Source organism: Lepisosteus platostomus, chromosome 2, assembly GCF_059453375.1.
Source record: "Lepisosteus platostomus isolate fLepPlt1 chromosome 2, fLepPlt1.hap1, whole genome shotgun sequence".
In the NCBI taxonomy this organism is placed as follows: domain Eukaryota; kingdom Metazoa; phylum Chordata; class Actinopteri; order Semionotiformes; family Lepisosteidae; genus Lepisosteus; species Lepisosteus platostomus.
The window spans coordinates 32,438,298-32,462,437 of NC_142612.1; the positions used below are offsets into that span (position 1 = coordinate 32,438,298).

General features: G+C 39.9%; 2 protein-coding genes across 2 annotated transcripts in view; both read left to right on the top strand.

Moving 5' to 3' along the window:
* The first annotated feature begins 553 nt into the window (after nucleotides 1-553).
* Nucleotides 554-19,139, top strand: atg3 (autophagy related 3). Its single transcript, XM_088605649.1, has 12 exons — nucleotides 554-774; nucleotides 3,066-3,107; nucleotides 3,715-3,764; nucleotides 4,375-4,445; nucleotides 5,487-5,594; nucleotides 10,213-10,262; nucleotides 10,478-10,559; nucleotides 11,232-11,266; nucleotides 13,249-13,404; nucleotides 15,302-15,429; nucleotides 15,865-15,933; nucleotides 16,812-19,139. Exons 1-12 carry the CDS (start codon nucleotides 703-705, stop codon nucleotides 16,891-16,893), a joined length of 945 nt encoding a protein of 314 aa, XP_088461775.1. The 5' UTR covers nucleotides 554-702; the 3' UTR covers nucleotides 16,894-19,139.
* A 4,001-nt stretch (nucleotides 19,140-23,140) lies between these two features.
* The window catches only part of f5 (coagulation factor V), a 35,259-nt gene continuing 34,259 nt past the window's right edge, over nucleotides 23,141-24,140 (top strand). The window contains exon 1 of the mRNA XM_088605665.1: nucleotides 23,141-23,379. Within this exon, the coding sequence (XP_088461791.1) occupies nucleotides 23,165-23,379 (215 nt within the window). The 5' untranslated portion in view covers nucleotides 23,141-23,164. The remainder of the gene's footprint in view (nucleotides 23,380-24,140) is intronic.

Sequence of the window (24,140 nt, forward strand, 5' to 3'; positions counted from 1 at the left end):
CAATTGAGCCTATATACAACTATGTTGTAGCAAAAACGATTATATGAGTTTTTGATTTCTTAATGTATTTTTTTCTCGGAAAAAATCCTATTCATAATACTGTATTGAAGTCTACAAACATCAGTCATTACATTAAGAAATTGTGAAGACGAACATTTCTAAGAGTGCTGTGTATAAAGGCTTATTTAGCTTTTAAACTAGGGGAGCTCTTCTTTTTGCTTTTGTATATAGCCTATTTAATTAGCGCCACAAAGCAATATAAACTAGGAGTATATCAATTTGCTATAAAGGTGATGAAAATATTAAGATGATACACTCATGACTATATATTTCCAATACGAATAGTAAAGTCACCTTTCCCTGTGAGCTACAAAGAATGCAGTTTAATGGCCTCCAAATTCGACACATTGTATCTGAGAATAAAACGGTGAATCCATTACATTTTCTGGGATTTCAAACTTGTGAAACATTACAACAGCAATAGCATGATATAGTTTTCAGCTATGTTAAAGTCACGCGCGACCTTACGAGAAGCGAGACACGGAAGTGGACGGTCACATGACGAGGGAGAACGGTCATGTGATCTGGTGGCAGCTGAAGTAGTAGCGAACGGGTTGAGCTGGGGGCGAAAAGAGAATAATTTCGAAAAACGAGTTTCGTGTGTAGAGTTTAACTGTGTTCGGAGGGGCCTGGATTTGAAACATGCAAAATGTCATAAACTCAGTGAAGGGGACGGCGCTGGGAGTGGCCGAGTTCCTTACCCCGGTGCTCAAGGTAAGACTGGCCGAGGAGGAAAGAGCAAGGGAATGAAGCGTTAACTCCAAAATGCGCTTTCCAAAGAGAATAGTCTTTGTACTGCCCACTAGATAGACGGATTTTGTTTTCACCTTTCTCCTCTTATCCCAAACCTACATCCCTCGTAAAATGTGGCGGATAATATGAAGACAAGACTGGTGACGTTCATCAGTTCTGTAAAGTTGTATGCATTGGTACAACTTGAAGACGTCGAACTGTAAAATCCACTAAGTTTGATGCTAAATATATAACGATGACGAAGATCTTAAATTTAAGTTCTTCGTGGCTGTCTCCCGCCATTACATTCTTGTTGTAGGGGAATGGGAGTAGAAATGTGAAGTATTACACCTTGCAGTTTTTCTTTTTTCTGAACCAAATGTTGCGCAGTTGCTTACCATTGGCAGGGCGGACTCGCGGGAGTAGCGTGGAAGTGAGAGAGAGAGAGAAGTGCAGAAACATTCCTTCTTTTTAACATAACACGCTCGTTTTACATTTCAAGTCTGTCCGTTTGCAGTGGCTGCTCAACCGGGCTGCTATGTGCACAAGGAAATTCTAAAAATATACAAGTGAAAGAATTAGCAACCCAATTGTTACATCTGTCTGTGTAGTTGAAGCTAATACCGTGAAACTTGGTGACTTCTGTCGTAGTTTCAATACAGGTAAAACGAATGTGTTCTTAGTGCTCTTTCAGATTTCCACCATTCACCCCTGTATCACCTTATTCCCAGCTCATAAAAAAATGAGTTTTAGCTAGTGTAGGATTTGTCCCTCTTAGAGGGTGGAGGTCATGGAAGTACACATGAAGGGAGGTGGGACTACACCCTTTAACATAAAAACATGAGACAGATTAAAGACGGGAGGCGACCATTTGCCTCTCTAGCCTCTTTGGTAGTAGTGTATTGATCCCAGGATCACATCTAGCTGTTTCTTGAAAGAGCCCAGGGTACCCTGTTCCACACTCCCACATCTCTTTGGGTAAGACATGCCTCCTGTTGCTGGTTTTAAATGCAGTTTCCACTTGTGCCCTGGACAGGACCCCAGCCTACTGCACAGTTAGGACCTCCAGCAGTAACAGCCTGTGTGTCGCTGGGAGGCGTGAGGAGACCCATATGATCTTGAATGTGGAGAGGGTGCCAGCGCTACACAGGAGGTGTCTCGTGCCAGACTCAAACCTGGCACTGAGAGCTGTGGGACAGCTACGCAAATCGCCAGGCTACTGCTCCACCATAAATATATTGAAGGCTGTGATTGTGAGGCAGAAGCTTTTAATATCATTTTAGAGTCTGTGCCATCAGTTTGCAGGAAGTTCATTTTAAATAGGCATTTTTAGAGCTGTTCTGCTGAGCTGTATCTTATATTCGTTGTCAATGTTGGCTGTATTTTCATACCTACATAATATAGATGGCCATTAACCTGTTCATAGGGCTTGCTGTTAATTGCATAAAGATTCTGGCATACAGTGACTGTCAGGAGAAGTGGTGCTACGGCAGAGTTATTGTATTCAGTGGGACTAAGGATTATTTTAAGCCTGTCATCTTTTTGAAATTCTTCACTGTGGGATTGGCATTAGCTCTCTATTGTTACAAGTCATTATAGTGCTTGGTTTTTATAAGTGTGAAATGTGTCACATCGCCATGTCATTAGGATAGGAATGTGTCATGCTAGCTATAAATGCTTAGTGCCTAACCAACAATCGGACCAAGGGGATCTATTTAGGTCACAGTGTTCGTCCTTATACCCACCCCCTAAATCTTGAGTTTCAGCCAGTGTAGGATTTGTAGTTCCTTCTCGTGTCAGTCTTCTTACTTGCAGTGCCATCTCAACTGAAGCCCCATCTACAGTTCCTGCTATCAAGCAAGCGCTTGCAAGTGCAGAACTGTCACTTCGTATAGGCCAATAACAGGTGTTGGGTGTTTTCTGATGTATTTTGTAATTTGGCTTTGCCAGATGTGGTATATAAATAGTAATATTGTGTGCTTCATCAGTATTTATGAAGGATCCCATTCATTCCAGTGAACAGTTAAGATTTCAAGTGAAATAAATCAGGTACTGTAAGACGCATGGCTTAATAGAGGTATACCTCTGCAGAGCTCTAGTATTAATTTTTGCACTGATGACATTTTAGTACACTTGGCAATGCGACTGAAAAATGCCGGACTAAATACTTCCTTTATACTATTACTGGTAAAACAACATGTCTGTACCAAAATGAGTGTGTTTATTATATCAGCTAGTGTTGCATTGATGAGATTTTATTTTCTTTTCCCAAGGAATCCAAGTTTAAAGAAACGGGAGTCATCACCCCGGAAGAGGTGAGTGAGTCCATGCTGGAATCTCTGACGGGAATCAATATTTTATTGGCTCACAGTTTCAAAGACTAGTTTTCATTTCCAAACATAGGAGGAATCAATGGATAAACCTCATCTGAAGTAGTAAGTGTGAAATATGCATTTTTGTTCTCTATCCCCCTGATTTTGCTTTTTAAATCATTACCAAACACTAAGAACTTCTTAGGCTTCTCCAACCTTATGCAGGGAAAAGACTAACTTTAATCCTTCAAAGACACCAGAGTTGTCTTAACAGAACAGGTTGTTTGCTAGGTTCACCAATCATTTCTTCTTGCGCCCAAACTTGAAAAATAAAAGATGTATAAGATTAACTGGACCTGTCTGGGACCAGTGATTGAGACTCCCAGCAACTCTTCAGGAGATGTCTTATAATCTCTTTACAGAAATAAGTACATTAAAAAAAAGTGAACTTCTCCATTTGGAAAGCTTCAATGACTTCATTTCATTACAGTAACAGAGTCAGAGTAGCATTTGTTAATGTTGAAGTTGTAAGGATTTTCTTTTGCTGAAAGAACAGGTTTAAGTATGACTTTATGACTGTACCTTCCTAATTTCACCCATCCTGTTGCAGTTTGTGGCAGCGGGTGATCATCTAGTCCATCACTGTCCTACATGGAAATGGTGAGTGCAGAGCTGAGAGAGAGTGGGGATCAGTAGGGGGAATAAGGAGGGAGTGTTCAGTTTGGAGAAAGTGTGGTGTGAGCTGTAGAGGGCAGGGGGGAAATTGGGGAAAATCGCAGACTTTTGGGGAAGTTTTTTTAGTTTTAATTGCAAAAATGCAGCGTTTCATCAGACTGGTATTTTTTTAAGGAAGTGTAATTAGGGTATATTTGTAATACAGGAACTTTGTACAGCTCTTAGGGTTTTGGCAATGGAGTTGGCACATTTTATTTTGATCTACATGACTTGGAAAAATTGAATCTTTTACAAACTTTGCATTTCTAAGTTGCCAACTTGCCACAGTGTTTTACGTGAAATAAATGTTTTAATAATGTCAAGAGACGCCGAATGATATAGGATTGAGTCAGGCACAGCTTTCGCTCTAGATTGCATAGTTTAAATATGTATGCAGAAAAGCATAGAGCTGTATGCAATCAGTCTGAGCAGTTGCGGAGGACTGTTGGGATTGCCGAAAGTTAGCCGAAATGTACTACTGTTCCATCTGCACAAGGATGGATCTGACTGCAAGTCAGATTACAGTTTTATTAATTTTGAAACTGTTTTCTATTAGGGCTTCTGGGGAAGAAGCGAAAGTGAAGCCTTATTTGCCAAAAGACAAGCAGTTTCTTCTAACTCGCAATGGTAAGCGATCCATATTGTCTGTTGAACTCGTTTTGCACTCCGAGAATGCCACTCAGATTAGTCTCGTGCATTTTTAGGCAGCTGGCTATAAACAAAAGCAAAATATTAGAGTTGGGAGTATTGAAGGAGGGAGGGTTCCCAGCCCCCTTTTTACTTTATAGACTTTTTAGTCTATAACTCCTCCTTCATAATGGTTTAAAAAAAACAACTACACACAGGAGGAGGCCACTTGGCACATCTCACCCATTTTAAAGTTATTAAATTAATTCTAGGATGTTATTTAGCCCTTTCTTGAAGAAAGCCAGCACATTAGTTCAACATGACTGGGTAACTTGTTCCATACTCCCACAACCTTCCATATAAAGGTCTTCTATAAGTACACTTTCACATAGTTTCCTCATGCTGATAGGCTGATTGTCAGTCACTTTAGCTGGTTTTAAAAATAGTTTATAATTGTGCACAAGCCTTTTGAGAAAATGGAACCATGATACACTTGGAAGAATGTGCTCCTTGCTATTATAGGCACTACCTGGTAAAGATCAGGATCCTACTTTTTATTCTTCCATCATAGTTAAATAATTCAAAATGCTGTTTAAATCAAGACTATTTAGCACACCCAGTTGCTGTGTGTGTCCAGGGTACAGTGCATAAGTAGCACCTTCTACTGTGACACAAATGTCTCCCGTTGTCTAACTGGAGGAAGCCTAACACGTTTCCTCATCTTCATGGGCCTAGCCCTAAGGCTGAACATCAGTGATTGACTTCATCGTGGAAGAATGGTTCCACATCCCTCCTGACCTGAGAATGCAGTGGTGCATATAGGCCGTATTGGCTGCGCGTGGTGGCCCCAAGTCCTATCATTGATCATTGTTTAACTTTGTCCACTACCTGTGTTGTCCAGGCTACATGGGTGTAGTCAAGTTTGTGTTTATCAAACATAAACCCTTTTTTCACATTGCGCTTCACTGCAATTTCTTTCACACGTAACATAAAAAGGATTACATTCCTGAAAGCCCACGGGCCGTCTCTCCTCTCCACTAGTCCCCTGCTACAAGCGATGCAAGCAGATGGAGTATTGCGACGAGCAAGAAGCCATCATTGAGGAGGACGATGGTGACGGGGGGTGGGTGGACACTTTCCACAACGCAGGTGAGAAGTCCAGCCGTGGGTTCTGGCTGTTCACTTGCAGACGGTGACGCCGTCCTTGGAGGTCTAATCACTGACTGCCACCTTGATGGCTGGTGGACCAGGTGGCCAGGCTGAAATGGTCCACTTGGTGTGGTGGTACCTTCATGTAATGAGCTGGAGGGGCTTGTCGGGTTCTGCCTTGCGATATAAAACAGTGCATCTAAATGAGCCCGTTCACGTGTGCAGTGTAGTTTTTCAATTTGGTATCCTGTTATAACCGAGTTTCTAGGGACTTGGTCTGGTTCCTGAATTTGGTTAATCATTCATCTATTGTTTTCCATAAATATTTCGTGTTAACTGTTCATATCCATGAAGGTGGTTAAAATTTTCATTATGCTTTTCTATAGATTCAGCATTTTGCTTTTTTCCCCACTCTTCTCCTATGTATGTGATAGTTGATAGATTAGTTGAAGTTGTTTACTTGCATTGTCCTTTCATTCTTTCATGGTTTCATCCCTATAATTCTTAAAATGAGTTTTTGTCAGACAAAAACACCCATAAATGTCCAAGTTAATTAAAGCAGAGTATTAATTCCACAAATACTACACCTTTACTTTATAATTGAAAGTAACATTCATGTGCTGCATTAAATAAAAGATGCATAACTGCTCTTAAATAATTTGGTCTTAGAGATCCAGCCATTCAAAATGCACAATTAATAATGCCGCATAATGCGGTATACATACTACATTGCAATGCACTTTAAAATATTCTATTGCAGGACTGCACTGCTTTTTAAAACCGCCAGGTGGCACAGTGATAGCTTAATGTGGTGTGGAAGTATTTGGGCTGTCACCTGAAAACGCCTGGTTTCGAATCCCCAGTCACAGCTGTTCGACCCTTTCTCAGTAAAACACACGAATCAAGCTGGGAATCATTTCTTTATTGTTATAAACAAAGGAGGACAGACTTAACAGGTTAACCTCATCTCACATTCACTATTCTAAGGATTGCAACAAGCTTTTATTCTTGAAGATGAGTAAAAGTTCCGTACCAAAACATACATTTATGACTGGTCAGTAGTTTGTTACCATATAGGGTGTAAACAAGGTCAGAAAGTTAGGCAGTTAGGTCAAATAATCAAGGCCCTTATTAGCCAAGACCCTGTTCCCTTTCATGTTTCAGAACCAAGCATAGGATACATGAGCTACACCTCCACTGAAAAGGCCTTAATGAAACGTAGGTCAGCAAGGGATGCATGAAACAGTTCTTGAGGGCTTAAGTGTTGTCTCCTAACAGGCATAGGTTCTTTCAGTCCTCAGCCTTGTAGAGACATGTAGATCTTTTTCCAATTCTAGAATTGTCTACTCTTTTGACTTTTAATTTTATACTGTGTATAACAGTATGTTCAATATTACATTTCTATTAAAAAAGAAAGTAAGGATGTTTTGCAAAACAAAATTAGTAAATAGCAGTAAAGGTTGAAAAGAGAACAAAAAAAGTTTTGGCAAATGTTTCAGCAAGGAATAAACCTTTACTTGTTCCTTTGCAGCCTATGCATGCCGACACAGCTACTTACTTGAACTATATAAAAAAATAGTTTTTCATTGTAGCTTGTTGTGAACACGATGGTCTATTTTCAGGTTTACATCCACATTAAAATCTATTTTGTATTTAGGAAATAATTTTACTTAAAATTTTGATTCACAAAAATATTTCACATAAACTGTAGTGGCTTAAAATGTGTATTATACTGTATTTGGATGCTGCACATTGGTGGTGGTGGAGGGGATCCCCATTACCTGTAAAGCGCTTTGAGTGGAGTGTCCAGAAAAGCGCTATATAAGTGTAAGCAATTATTATTATTATTTACTGTATATAGTGTATTTATACAGTATGCCACTCAAAGCACAGTACATTGTGTGTTATTGTTTTGGTATGTCTGTGGGTATGACTTCAAGTCGAATGTGATTAGAGTCTGTGGCACATTGGGAACTGTTGTCCTTAAGTGTTCGATTCACATGGCCGACATTTTTAAAACTGCACACACTGTGAAACAGACCAAACCATCTCGCAATAAAAATGGAGTTAGACCATTTTTAATCGCAAAAACATCAATGTGCTGTAGGATATAGTGTCTTTGCTACCAGTAAAATGTATGCTGTGGAGAGCACATGAAGCTTTAAAACGAATATGAAAAAACTACAGTTTTTTTTCATTTTTTGAACTGGTACCTGGAGTCAAAAAGGCTAGCTAAGTAGGTGCAAACTAGACTTGTAATCCAAACAATATGGCTGCATCTGTTTGAAAATGAATGTGTTGCCAAAAGCATATACAGTTATCACAACATTTACAGACATTTCCAGTGTATTTCTACAGTGTATACTGTATGTTGTACTGTTTATACTATATACAGGACCTACAGTATCATTGGACATTTACAGATATAAAACTTTCAACATTGAGAGACAGGCACACTGTTCCTCAGGCTGTGACAGGAGATCACACACTGTATTATTATTGTTGTGAGATTATAGTAATTACATTCCTGAATGTTCCCCATTCCCCACAATCTTTGGGGGAACACAAAAAAGTCTGTTAATACAATTATTACAACTTTGTTCAGTCAGCTCCTCCTACCAGAACCTATTAATTGCTATGATGAGTTCTTGCTTTGTGTTCTGTTTTTCTACCTTCAAAATATAGTCTTTGAGGGAGTGCCAAACGAAGTAATGGTGATGATGTAATAAAACAGGCTTATTTATAATAAAACCACTAGCATCAACACAGCACATGCATGTTTTTTTTTTCCCCAGTGTGAAAACGCTAAGACTGAACATGTGAGTAACAGTGTACAACCAATGACTTGCAATGACATGCAATATTAGGTGATAGTGCAATCTTAATTATATTTGCCATTGTATTAACAGTTACAATATATACAAAATTTAAAACAAATCTGATTTTTTTTAATAGAAGTTATTAGCCCTGCTGTATTTTATACCTGCACGTTGTTACGATACAGAAAAAGAAAAAAGTCAGCAATTTTTAAATATTATTAATTTACAATAACAAAACTATAATTATAATTACAATAATTTATCATGAGTAAAGAAAAACACAAAAGTTCACTTATCTACGAGTCCCTTTCTGTCAATGCGCTCAACCAGATAACTTTTGTACGTTTTCCTGCATTTGTGTGAACAATAAACTTTCCCAAAACCACAAGAGTTGGTGTTTCACATTTAAAAATGGGAATATTTGCAATTACATTTATTTAAAACTGGCTTTAACTAGAACCTGTTATAATTCTTTGTAATTGTCAATTTATTTTAAACCAAAGATGTTCTAATCAGTTTCTCATTAAATTATTTTCAAATAACTAGGCAATTCAAAGAACATTTAAAGTTTCAACCCACCTGTTGAGCCACACATTTGAAAAGACACTATCTACTAAGTTTAAAGTGTAAACCAACTTTGGAAATACTACTATGTCACACATACAGACTTCAATAATATTTGTAGGTGTTAATTAAGCTAATTTTGAAGATTATCTTCTGTATTGAATTTAAATTGGTAGGTTTTTACGCTATAAATAACATGTATAGAGGCAGCTGCATTATACTCATAAATCATTTTTCAGACATCCTAAAATTAGTCTGCCTTCTCATTTTTTTTCCACTGGTTTTTCCTAAAAACTTGATTTGTGTTGCAGATGTCTCCTAAAAAATGTAAAAATCTAGCCTGTCAATATGTGCTGTTTAATGATGCATTGGGGAAAGGTGTTTCAATGGCCCTCTAATTTATAACAACATAATACTTGTATAAAAGTAATAATTTAAGCATCAAACCAGCACAAATAAAATTCATAGATTTATTTGTGTAAAAGTTTTTTGGAAACTTGACTGCGGCTAGCAAAACTCCTTCACAGCTTTTCTGATTGAAGCAGCCTGTATGCCTGAGTTCTCCTTATTTCCCTTTCCCCGAACATAAAGGGGATATAGTAACTAAACACCATCAAAGACAGACCAATTAAAATTAGCATTGGGAGTTCCTGTGGAGTAAATAGTCGTCAGGTGATATCTGACTACAGCAATGTTGTTGCCAGACACCGAGAATTTTCACAGATATTGTGAAAATGTTTACCCTTTAATATAAAAAGAAAAAGTGAGTATGGTTGGTGTCCGGTTTAACTTTAATTAAAACTGACCAACCAATTGCATATCTCTAGTGCAGTGCAACCAAATTAATTTTGATTGTGTTTACCTAACACTTTTCATCTCAAAGATTCCACAGTGCTTTGCATGTTGGAGAGGACTTGTCATCCACAGCTGAAGCGCATTCCTCATCTGTGAGGTACTCGGTATCCAGTACGCACCAGGTGTATCGAGGGTTTACTGCTAAGCAGGACAGACATGCACCTGGAATAACTGCAGAGCACGTTGTGCGCAAGTGGTTGTGATCAGGGGAATTTAAATAGCTAAACTTGCATACAACCAAGTGAGTCTGTTTTGCACAATTTTATTTAATCTATAGCAGTTACTGACTAGGTGCTCTTCTTGCAAAGCAGAGGCTTTATCCCAATTGTTCTTGATGTAAATGTGGAATTTCCCTCCGTTTGTCTTCAACCTGTCTTTAGGAGTAACCGGGGTGACTGAGGCGGTTCGGGAAATCACGTTGGACAGTAAGGTATGTTTCCTCTCATGCCTTGTGGTTTCAACTTTGCATTCATACACACAAGCAAATGCACACCAATCATAATTACTTTAATTCCTACCTTTTGTTGTGAAAAAGGCTGCTATGCTTTGTAATCTGGTCTTGTCTAGTTTTCTAAAAGCTTAAAGTGCTTAAAGCTAATTCTGGAATGATAGCCAGTTCCAACTGTTTTCTTTTTGTTTTCTAAGGACAACATGAATCTCAATGTCCGCTCAGGGGTTGGTCCAGATGATGAGGAGGATGACGAGGGCGAGGCAGCTGACATGGAAGGTTTGTGACTGAAATTTTCTAGGGACATGGTCTCGGCTTCCAGGATTGTTCATGTGCAGTGTCTTCTATCGGCTCATACCCAGCCATGTACTATTACATATGAGTGTCCAGCAAACTCTAATGGGATGCCAGATAAGTCTAAATGAGCAAACTAATTAGGAACATAGTGGAGAAAGTCTATATAATACCTCTGTGACAGTGTTACAAACAAAAACATGGTAACATTTTGCCACTGAAACTTTTTGCCCCTGGGTGTTTTTACACTTTTGGTAAGAGGTTAATCTTAAATTCAGTTGTTAATAACTCCCTCCTAAATTATGGGTCAAACCTCTCAAGAATACAATTGAAGCATGTGGTCATCACCTTCATTGCTTACGTTCTGCTTTCTGATTGAAATGAATTTCTACTATTCAAGATGAACCTGTCCATAGGATTGTACAAAATCAGAATATTAAAAGAGCTGAAGAAAGAACTTACTTTGGTTTTGTGGTCTTTTCTGAGTATAATTTAAGTAAGTCTTTGAAATTGTTTGACATTGCATTCCCACACTTAATATGTAGGACAGTTATGTTTAATCATCTGGAGGTATTGACTCATGACTTGGGTGCTTTGTTTTATTCCGTGTTAATATACGGTCAGACTAATCTGACTTTTTTTTCAAACTTTTTTTAGAATATGAAGAAAGTGGGCTTTTGGAAACGGATGAGGTATGAAAATCTATGACCTCTGTTTTGCCAGATTGTTTTTCTCTGTCGTCCTTATCAAGTTGGGAACCTCTAAAGATAAACCAGTTTGCTGCGGTAAGTGGTGTTGGTGGACCGGTAAGTGGTGGTGCTCTTCCTCCTGGGCCACAATTGTCAAACCAGTGTCCCTTTATCTTGACTTGGGACACTGTGCTGTAAGAGGTGCAGTGTTCATGTAGTGGATGAAACTGCGGTCCTGACACCTTGTTGATTAAAGCTTCCATGGTGCTGTTTGAAAGGACAGGACTTTTAACTCCGCGGGCCTCCCTGGAGTAGAAGTTTCTCACTCCTCAACCTGGGCCTCTGGTGCATCAGAGCTGCTGTGTATGTCCAGGGTGGTGGGGGGGGCACTGCTCTTCAGTGGAGGATAAAGTGAGATGTAATGCACTGAATAAGTGTAGTGAAACAGCAGAAGGAAGACATCAGTTGAAGGCGTCTGTTATATAAATGTAAGATATTTACCATGTACATCGATCTTTGTAGCTTTCTTTAAATAATACCCAGTATTATTTGTTAAAAATTAAGGCTGTTTCCAGATTATGTACTGTACTTTATGATATAGTGGAGAGATTCCACTGTATAAAAAGTTAGTATGAACTTCTGTCTTACAAAACAACATTTGTCTGGTCAAAGTCCACTATACTACGGTCATTTTTATGCTTGGCAACCTGCCTCTTGTAGCTTGAGTTACCTTGTACTTTTCCTCCATTAAATTACTGGATAGTCAGTTAGGTATTAAATCCTCAATAAGGAAGCAGTGTCCTGCTGGTTTGTCATCACTCAGGCATCCAACTCCTGGCATCATGCAGCCAACACCTTGTACTCACTAGGCAGATGGCTACCTATGAAAGAACCAGCTAAATTTGATGGGTTATATATAGGAGTCACTCAACTTGAGCTTTTCACAGTGGACAACATGGTGGTGCAGTGGTTACCATTGCTTCCTCACAGTGCTGGACCCTGGGTATAGTTCCTTGCCTGGGGTGCTGTCTGCATGGAGTTCGTATGTTCTCCCTATGTTCATGTGAGTTTTTCCTAGAGTCCAAAGACATAGTTTTGCATGAGTGTATGCATCTGTCTGTCTGCCCTGTGGTGGACCAGTGTGCTGACTAGAGTGTAATCTGCCTTATGCCCATTGCTTACTGGGATAGGCTCCTGCTCGCCTGCACCCCTGAACTGGCTGAACTGGTTAGGAGATGAATGGATCGCAAGTAGCTCCTTATGAAATCATGTTATAAAAAAGCATTGGTTTGACGTGCAAGAGTAAAGCACTTGGTCTTCATAGAAATAAAATTAAAGCTAGCTTGACGGAATCATGTGGACAATATTCGGTTCAGTACTTTTAAACTTTACATTTCAAGAAGCTGTTTTATCTTTGATTTACATTCAGATTCTAATTTAATTGCATTTACTGACTTTCTCATGTAATGTGCTTTACACATAGGTGGGGGACCCCCTTCACCCACCACTGAGGTGCAGCCCTCCAGAGTGACAGAGCAGATAATCTGCACCTGCAGCCCTATTACTCAGCAGATCAGCTCAAGAGGGAGGTCAGCCAGTATACTGAGGATTTTGAAAAGTTCCTTTATATTTTTAATGGCCAGGAAGCCAGGGTTCAGTTTTGTTCAACAGACAGTACCTCCTACAACACAGTCTCCTCTGTCACTGTACTGAGGCACTGGTTTGAATTATCTGGGCTGTGGAGAGTCTGCCATTCTACTGGTCCACCTGCATCACATACTGTTGCAACATGGGTGTTACTAATGGAATAGGAGATTTCTACTGACGGGGTACAGCCCTGCTTTTCCTTCTTGAGCTCTGACACAGGCTAGAAAATGGGCCATGCTCCTGTCATTTAGGGGGAAATGTTAAGTAAAACTACCTTTTTTGACACTGCGATAGAGGCACAGTTATAGTCCTTGAATGTGTGGGATATTCCTTCACAGGCGACTTTGGACACCAGTAAGGTAGCGGAAGCCAATAACCCTAAAGCAGATGCTGGTTCAGAAGATGTCATTCTGCAAACCCGAACCTACGACCTCTACATCACTTACGACAAATACTACCAAACTCCACGGCTCTGGCTGTTCGGATATGATGAGGTATCTGCACGCTTTTTTTAGGGGAGGCATTTGAATCAAGGGGAAAAGGGAGGGCCATTTCATTTACAGGAAATTTACAGAGAACCCACAACTTCCTGCCTACATTTTTTTAGTTTCACAACCTGTTTTACAACAAAAACTGATTCCCCCTCCCCCCAAACATATTTCGAAAGTGATTTTCTGCTTTGACTAAGGTATTATTGAGAAAATGGAGCTCTGAATTTTTATTTTATCCTGCTTTAAAACTTGGTGATACAACAGCATGTTTAAAAGTATGTGAAAGTATACTGTTAGCATTTAAAGAACTCAAATGATTTGCTCAGAAAAGCATATTCATGTGCTCCATGAAAGAATTATCCATAACAAATCAATTAATGCTTTTTATCTGATGGAACCTGATCTCTATCACTTGTGCATTTCTAACACTTTATATATAGTAAATGGTTTGCAGCAATGGATGTGATTGGGGAAATGTTCTTGTTATTGTACATGTGACTGAAACTACAGAAAGCTGAGGAAAACCTGCTCTTGAATGGGAGAACCAAAATGCTATGGTAGATGCCACAAAGTAGAAGGAAACAGGCCACTGAGATGCCAAAAGTGAGAACATTAGGATATTTTCCTTAGTCCAGGATGTCGGCAGTCATTAAACCTCTATTAGTATACATCGTCTGACCGACTATAGCTCAGGTAGCCATGTCTTGCCCTGCAAGATCAGTATTGAATAACTGGTATAGGGCATCAGGTTGTCTTCATACTCTGATGCATTCTGCATTCAACAGAAACTGGCCAAAAACGAGTTGGTGAAACTTGTCATGTTCAAGGACAAATTGCAGTACAGTCTGAGGTGACAGGTACCGTCCATGCTGTCTTGCAGTACGGGATGGGTTCTGAGGTGGAGGTGTGATAGTGTGGGCTGTAGGACTGTATGGATGGTTGTTTTGATAGCTCCATTCGCAACAGGACCACGTTTTTGCCCCGTGCATTGCACCTTACCTTTCCCAAAACTATGCCTCGCCTTAATGCGTGACCGTGCACAGCCATATGTCTCATGGATTTGTCAGACTTTTCCAACATGGCACAAGATGGGTATAGCTCTATCCCAATAGATTTCCACAGGAATTCACTGGTTTGATGTGTGCATGACAATGTTCACTGGCTGAGCTGTATGTAGCTCTTCTCACTTAGTAGACTGATAACCTGGAGAGAAAGAAATGGGTCCAAGCACTGCAAGCAGCAAATGGAGAGGGCGCACGATCTTGAACTCACTTTGGTATCCTTTGGTATCTGACCTTTGATCTGATAATGTATTTGAACATAGTTTATGGCCAAACATACATCTTAGGGGCCTGAGCATTTTTTGCAGTCTTTTTTTTCCCAGGATAAACATTTTGAAGTCTGATAAGCTTGTTTGATGTTTTTAATGCCTCAGTATGTTTCTGTCAGAGTATTTAATATTACACCCCAAGATGGGTTTGCTTAGTTATATAGTTTAGTATAATTCTTACAATAAAATTAGTCTTGCAAATTGCCCATCTTTGGAGTCAGTATTGTTTGTAAAATGAAATACCAGCATCTTTCCAGATGGAGCTACCAGATAAAATACAGAAGTCCTTGACAAAATGACTGGCCTTCCTCTTATTGTGTGGGGGTGATCGACACCAAATGTTTGAAATGATCCCATGTACATGTACCTTTTCTGGCTTTTAAATTTGTGTTGTAGCTATCGTTAAAGTTTTGTTAAAGGGTTTACTATTTTCCAGTTTGATTTTATGTAAATCCATGTGAAGTCATGGTGCTGTATGTGACAGTAAGTGTAAGAATTGCATCACACCTGCACCTTTATATAAAAGCACTTACAGACAGGGTGGTGCCATCTCCTCTCTCACCCGCCCAGAATCGGCAGCCTCTAACAGTGGAGCAGATGTACGAGGACATCAGCCAGGACCATGTGAAGAAGACTGTGACCACGGAATACCACCCTCACCTGCCTCCTCCTGCCATGTGCTCTGTCCACCCCTGCAGGTCAGCCATGCTTTCAGACTGACCAACTCATACAGCTTCAGAAATTACACAAAATGCCAAGGGTGAAACAAAAAATCACGTAGCGGCCCACCCACTGTGCCATCATGCAGACCTGAAGCATCTCCATCATGTTCTTACTTTCAGATTTTCATGTATCTGTTCTATATTATAATAGTACTGAAAACAAATTGCATGACATCTCTGTTGGAACTTTATAGTGATGCTTTAGTTACACTAAGGAAGGATGTGAAACTGCTAATCCTGCTGTTGTCATTGCTTCTTTCTTGTAAGAAATGCTTCATTTTGGATGCCACTCTTTAGTCACATCGGAAATGTGAAGTGTCACCTCTCATTGTACGTGTACAAAAGTGTTTATCTTGTTATTAGTGTTTTTCATAAGAGCCCAGAGTAAATTATATGTATATTATATTACAGACATGCAGAAGTGATGAAGAAAATAATTGAAACTGTTGCGGAAGGAGGCGGAGAACTTGGAGTTCATATGTATCCTTCAGAAAAATGGTTGATGTATTAACATGCTTAACGCAGAGCATGGATGTTGTGTGTTGGGTGGCAAGGTGGCGGTAGCATTCACCCAGTTGTGACCAAACACGATTAGCTAAGAAATGTATTCCCAGACTGGAGCTCGTGATGTGTAATTAGGTTTCGGAAGCAATTTAAGGCTGGGACTGGTCCATGCTTGAATGGAAGGCCTCAAAGCACAGTCATTTTGCAGATGTAAGTAGTGGTGAACCAGTAGGTGACGCTCTTTCCTCTTATGCAGAACGTCTAACGCAATTCCCAATATGTGCTGTAAGAGATGCCTCTCTTCAGATGAGAAAATAAACAAGTCCTGGCTAATTGGTCGTTGAAGGTTACAGAGCACTGTTCGTAAGGGTAGAGATGTCAACCCCCCAGTATCTTTCCTAAAGTACTCTCTGGGATTGTAGAGTCTGATGTCCCAATAGTTCCCTTTTTATTCAGCTGGTGAACCTGTTTCTACCTGCTGGCACATACCTGCCACATTTAACCAGGTGGGCACAGCGCTGAGTATTGGTAGAAGCAGATCTAATCTTCTACCTGAAGCACTCTGACATCTTTTGGGGTTAAAAGTGCTGTGCTAGTAGGGTACGTTCTGCATTCTGAAGGAGTATGCTTATTGGGTGGCACTGCACAAGTCCTCTTAATTCCATTAACTGTGATTGCCCACAGTGATATTCAGTTTACATTGGGTGAACTGTTAATGCAAAAAAGAAAGTTAAAAAGAAAATGTTGTATAAATGCAGTATATTGTATTTGCAAATGGAATGCAGTGTAACTGTTTCTTATGTGGTGTAATAGGTAATTGTAACCCTTTTCTATTCCTTAACTCAAGACCTCAGGTACCTTCTAATTTTCTTGAAATTTGTACAAGCTGTCATTCCTACAATAGAATATGACTACACAAGGCATTTCACAATGTAAAGCTCAGTTAAGATAAAACTTCAAAACATTTGGTTACAGAGCTTGGAGTTTGATGGGAACATTGCTGCCCATGGTATATGAACTTAATCCCTCTCCTCTGCAGTGACATGGGAAATGTCAGTTTTGGGATTTCAAGAAACTTTTTGCATGATGGATGGATAGTTTTCTGATGCCATGCTGTGGTTCATCACATAACCCTGTTATTCTCTCCTTTTCAGTCTGCTTTCAGAAAGAGCATTTCTGGTGATTCTTTTCTTGGTGCTTTAAAGCATAATCTCTTGATAAAAAAATAACATTGCACACATCAAATTTATGAACTGTTCAGAGCCCTTGACATTTCTGGTACAGTATGTAAACAGCTACTACCTACTGTATACTCCCCTTTAAAATTAAACATTTATCATTTGGATTATTTAGCCTTTTGACTATATATTATTCACAAATTTGCAATACAAGAGCTCAAAAAAGTGCAACAGAAAATATCACTCATTACTACCCAGCTAATAATGTACTCTAGGCACCTTGTATGTCTTAAGAACAGTCTTGGCACTGTGCTGTGATCACCTTTTCTAAGGATGACCGACCACTATGACAGAGCTGCACAGTCGTCTGGTTCTATATAGCTGCTGCTAACAGTTTTTCTGCCTGCTGGTCGGCTCCTGCAGCTGAGTGGGCTATAGAAGTATCACTACCACAGTGTGGTGTTTGTGCTCCTCCTGCTGCATGGATTCTTGCCTCAGCCTGAGTGGCTGTGACTGACAGATGAAATAATATCAGAGAGACTGTCACTCAGCACAGCGGTGAGCGTGCAATGTTTCTGATGCTTGTATTATTCCAGGTGTTGGCAGCAAGTCTTAGAATTATCAGTGTCCTCCAGTCTTGGAGATATTCTGATTTCTGTTGCCCTAAATATTTGCATAATATGAGGAAATTGATCCACATTAATTCATTCTGTATGTTTTGGAACTGTTAAGGTCTTAAATATAAAGAATCGCTGGTGTGGATGGTGATTTTAATTCCCATCTACTGTATACATTAATGCTTCTACCTGGCGTCATGAGCTCTAATGGAAAGAGTTTTCTTATCCCTAGTGCTAGCCTGGCATGTATTTTGTGAATATTATTTGTATACTATCATTTAATTCAAGAGGTCTGACTGTTCAGTAAAACAATCAATTTTGGGGATAAAATGAGAAGAAAAATAATTTGGAAGACTAAATAAAGCATTTTCTAACTGTGTCTTGTTATGTTAATGTGATCAAATGTTGCATCCCTGTGTGTACCATTGCCCATGTTTAGACCTAAATTGCTGTAGTATGTAAACTTAAGGCTTTTACCATGGGAGACCTTTCTGTGAAGGAATGCATGTGCCAGTACTTTAGATAATACAGTATATTTACATTTCAAGATGGAGAGGTTTTTGAAGAGAAGCATTTTCATATATCCCAAGCACTCGGAATGTCTAATGACATTCAACAGATTAAAAAAATTACAAAGCAGTATTTTTGTAGCAGTTGTATGGAATTATGGAACAAGTAAAGGTTTATTCCAAGCTGGAAAGAGAAGAAAGGAAATGCAATGTTTTGGCTGTGGAGCCTTCTTCGGGTGCCATTGTGTATACAATTATGCCGATTGTCTGTTCTCGGCAACAGGCACACTGTAGTGCTGTGCTGTCAGGATACCATCAATCACTATCATTGCGAGTTCTCTAGTAACTAGCTTCTCTTGCCCAGACCATCAACCTACCCAGCAACTGGTCTGTCATACATGGCTATTAGCAGGTTAATTGTGTACATCTGCTTCACACTTAATTAATGGGAAAAATAGAATAAGTTCAATATAAGGTGGTCAAAATGCAATGCAAAAAAGGGCAAACTGAAAAGTCACCAGTGAGAATGTTTCACCATTCTTAAACTTTAAAATTTCTTCCAGCATTTTGATCTTCATTTGGAAATAGCAAGGAAATTGGAAGAACACAAAGTTTCCAAATGGGAGGAAACCAATCACCTCATCTAGCTCCATTGGTTGCTGATTGTCCGAAGTCTCTTTCTGGGTATTTCTCCCCTTTTCTGATAAAGTATCGGAGCAGTCTGTGCTGGCTATTGGAATCCACAGTTGCTTCATCGCCTGAACCATCCTGGTGTCATTCATTATCCTGCAGTTTCTTTGTTCTGTTACAGTTACAGCTCTAACACTTCTTTCAGTTTAAATATTGATCAATAAACTGAATTCTGTATCCAAATCAAATGTGCAGTTATTTTATTGAAACCTGCTTGACCAAACTGGTATCCTTTGCAGTATTTTCTTAACGGAGCTTTTAATCACCATGAAATCCAACCAAGATGGTCTTAATGTCGGGGCATAGTTAGAAGCCCAGTAAATAAGAGTGCTGGGAACAAGGGAGTTTTCTTTTTTTCTAATTGTTGGATCTAGCCACTGGCTCTTCTTGAGTTGCGTCTCTGTGGACGTGTATCAGAGTGCTGCTGTTTTTTACCTTAAGATATAATGTATATAATTAATGGAAAAGATTGTTAGTGCTTTTCCAGAAAGTATAATACAGTGGCATTGCAATCAGTACATTTTATTTATAGTGCACTATTCATAGGTCAATTTCAAAATGCAATACAATTGAATATATGCAACCCAACTAATAAACAGGATAAAATCAGGCTACACAATGTACAGAACAATACAAGTACATAAACCCGATGTGAATCAATACAGCAGGATAAAATTGGTTAGCACCACAGACTTTTTTACTCCTGATTTGCCAACAAGCACCACAATAAGAAAAGGGAAAAAACTACGAGGGAAACTAAAATATAGAGATGCTCTGGGTAAATGTGCTACAGGTGTGGAGTCCATAATAGATTTGGGGAGAGAGCCCAACAGATGCAGTCCTTCACGCAGGAGGCTTGAACACCTGCTGTGTGGAGCCTGGTGTTTGACAGCTGGTTTGACAGATACAGGTAGGGCCCAGTAGTACCCGGTGACTGGAGAATTGCTAATGCCCTTCCGTGAGAAAAGGGACATAACAGACCCAAGTAGTCATAGAATAGTAAATAAGTGTTATTTCTATTTCATGTCAGGTTATGGGAGCAGTTACTACAACTGGAGAATCACTGAAATGGAAATTGGATCCCAGGGACTAGTCTATATAGATTTAGAAAAGGTAGATCTTGGTTATCCACCTTGTTGAAGTTCTTTTGAACAAGCAACAACAGTAATGGACAGCGAATACAGTTTTGCATTTCAGAGGGGTTTTATCATAACGTTTCATGTGGAGACTGGGAGTTGGTTAATATGTAAAAAGTAGTATAGACGAAGGGTAGATGCACAATTAGGGGCGGTTAGTGTAGTTGGGATACTGCAGGGAACTGTACCAGGACCACTGCTCCTCCTAATTCATATCCACCATCTAGATATTATTTTCAGTTAACTAATAAACTAGTCGGTTTTGCAGGTATAGACATTTGTATGATTTTCATACACTATTGAAGCTGTAAATTAAAAAAACAGAGCTTTCTTAAGGTTTGAAGAGAGGAAAACCCAGAGAGAGAGGAGGTTTTCCTCTCACCCTCACACCTGAAGAAGGCCCTGCAGCTGAAACAATCTCTTTTCTGGCAAATGCTGAGCTACTTAATGAAAACTTTTTAAGATGATTATGTTGACACGTCGACATCTTACAGACTCTAGGGCAGCAATCAAAACGTTTTAGAATATACACTCGGTGGCCATGTTATTATGTATGCTTGCTCGTCAACACAAATAGCCAAACAGTGAATCATGTGGCTGCAACTCAATTTATAAAGCATGCAGACATGCTCAAGAGGTTTAGTTGTTGTTTGACCAAATATTAGAATGACGGAGATGTGTGACCTAAGCTACTTTGACCATGGTATAATTTTTGGTGCCAGACGTGATGGTTCCAGCATCTCAGAAACAGCTGACCTCCTGGGATTTTCACACACTACAGTCTCTAGAGTTTACAGAGAATGGTGTGATAAAAAACATCCTGTGAGTGGCAGTTCTGTGGGCCAAAACACCTTGTAAATGAGAGAAGTCAGCTGATAGAAAGGCCACAAATACTCAACCACTGCACAGTGGTGTGCAGAAGGGCATCTCTGAGCACACAACGCGTCGAACCTTGAAGCGGATGGGCTACAGCAGCAGAAGGCCACACCAGGTTCCACTCCTGTCTGCTAAGAACAGGAAGATGAGGCTACAGTTGGCACATGATGACCAAAACTGGACGATTGAAGATTAGAAAAACGTCGCCTGGTCTGATGAATCTTGATTTCTGCTGCGACATGCAGATGGTAGGGTCAGAATTTGGTGTAAACAGCATAAATCCATGGATCCATCCAGCCTTGTGTAAATGGTACAGGCTGGTGGTGGTGTAATGGTGTGGGGAATGTTTTCTTGGCACGCATTAGGCCCCTTAATACCAATTGAGCATCATTTGAGTGCCACAGCGTACCTAAGCATTGTTGCTGGCCATGTGTATCCCTTTATGGCCACAGAATACCCATTTTCAAATGGATGCTTCCAGCAGGATAATGCGCCATGTCACAAAGCATCATCTCAAGCTGGTTCCATGAACATGACAGTGACATCAGTTTACTCCAATAGCCTGCACAATCCCCAGATCTCAATCCAACAGAGCACCTTTGGGGTGAGGTGGAACGGGAGGTTCGCAACATGAATGTGGGGCCGTAAAATCTGCAGGAACTGAGTCAGCATGGACCAAAATCCCTAAGGAATGTTTCTAGCACCTTGTTGAATCCATGACACCAAGAATTCAGGCTGTTCTGGAGGTAAAAGGGGGTCCTACCCTGTACTAGATAGGTGCAAAAAAGTGGCCACTGAGTGTATATTTTAAAGCCTTAGAAATTAAATCAAAGGGGGTCATAATGTTAAACTTGTATAATGCACTAATAAGGCCTAATTTAGAATATTGTACATGATTGGGTCGCAACATTATAGAAAATATATTGCTGCTCTGAAATCCATCCAGTGAGGAGCAGCCAGATACTGTACATTCCTGTACTTAAAGGAAAGTCCTACACTGACAGGCTAGAGGAATTAAGCTTCTCTTTCTTGAACAGAGAAGACTACAAGGGGACCTGATACAAGCAGTCAAAATCCCCAAGAACGAGTCAACACAGCAGATTTCTTCAGACCGAGCAGTGAGTCGCAAACCTTTCCCCAAAGGATTGTGGGAATACAAAACAAGCTACCCGGCTTCCTTCCAGAAACAGCTGGATGAGATCCTTGTATCAATTAACTACTGACCACCACACACAGGAGCCAAATGGCTTCCTTCCGTCCATTCATTTTCTAACTGTTTCATCCAATCCAGGGACCTGGGGGGGGGGGGGGGGGGCTGAACCTATCACAGCCTGGCCACGATGTTAGTCCATCTCAGGGAAAACACAGAAACATTCACACACTCACACCAGGGCCAATTTTCCAGAAGCCAATTAACCTACCAGTATGTTCTGTATTGTGAGAGGAAGGCAGAGGACCTGCAGGAGACCCACACGAACATAGGGGGCAGATACAAACTCCACACAGATAATGTCCCACCACAGGTCTGTAATTCAACACAGGGCCCAAAACTGCAAGGTAGCAATGCTAACCACTGCAATGCTGTTTATGTCCTTGGTGATATCCATGAGCTTGTCATTAATCCTTCAGTTATCATAAAGGTCATGCTGTATCTAATAGATTTTGTAGTACTGACTAGTTGTGTGTACAGTAACTACGTTCGTTTAGGAGCTAAGATAAGGACATCATTGAAATCATTTGATATCTGAGATCCACTTGTTTGGAGACTATGATGTTCTAGAACACATAACTCCTGAAAGGAGTTGAAATTGTAACCTTAAAAAAATAAATGCTGAAGAAGATAACTCTTTTTTAAAAACTGTTTGTGGTCTGTCCTCATTAGAAAATCACTGTCCTTTTATTTAAAAAAGTTCGTAGTGTTGTTCCTCAAAAGTTTCGAAAGCTAGACAGGTAAAGGCAGGTAAAGGCAGATAAAGACAGGAAATTGCGAAGACTTGATCACCCTTGCGTTAAATTGAGTCATGTAAATATTAAACCGTTTAATGACTAATTTCCCACAGGTAGTAGGGATACTATTTTATTTTCTTCCTGTTCAGGGGGTTAACAACTGTGTCCTAGTTTCTGGGAACACAGTGCGTGTTTGAACTGTGTGTTTGCGGTATGTTGAATGCTGATACGTAACGGCCCGTAGGTGGGGGTCAATGCAAGCGGGGCAAACTCGCCTCGTTACGCATAGCCGAATCTCCTGGTGTCCCAGGAGGATGTGTCCTGGTGCTTCAGGAATGAGAACAGACAGAAACTGTTTCTGGTCAGGGGCTCTGCTCCTGGTACTCGTGTCCCAGTGCACTCTGGCAGTGGAAAGACGTTATTACATTGCAGCGGTTCTAACGGAATGGGATTACTATGGAGATCAAAGGTAAAGGCAATCCGTTTTCTCTTTCTCTTCCTCCCCTGGTATCTCTCAGACCAGAGAGAGCTGGGAAAGTATCCAGAATACGAAAGAAAACTCCGGTACGAAGCAAAGACTTTATTCTACACAGTACAGAATATGGAAATTGAATGTTTTAACTGTTGGCATGTTTTTATTGTTCTAGTAGTCAGTTGCACTTTCTGATTTTTATTGATCAAAACAGTAAGCACTGCGTCTATCCTCGGTTCACCTGCGCAACAAAACTTGCAACATTTATATTTTGTGGTTATGGATTGGTGTTGTAGAGTAGTTACAGAATTTAACATATGTTGAATGTATTGGCATTTTAAATTTTTCTGATAAATGATGATTGTGATAGAAACAGACTGACATGTTGAAACCAAATATGTTGAAATCCTATTTCATATAATATGCAAGTGTTTTAATTTTTCTAAAAAAACAGCACTTTTTTCCCCATTCAGGAGTATCCATGCTTCATAATATCTCTATGTGGGTCCAAAATGACACATCTGTATTCTACCCTTGACTCCACACCTGGGCTTTACAGTCCTGGTCTTTGAGGGCCAGTGTGTCTCTGGGTTTTTTATTCAAACTCAGCTCTTAAGGAGCTAAATCAGCTGGTTCCTGGGCTGAACTGGACCAGTTCATCAGTTTCTCTCAGCTCTTAAGGTGCTGCTGCTTTAGGCAGATCTTGAAAGCCTGCAGAGACCGGCCGTCCAAGACAAGGACTGGACAGCCCTGCTCTA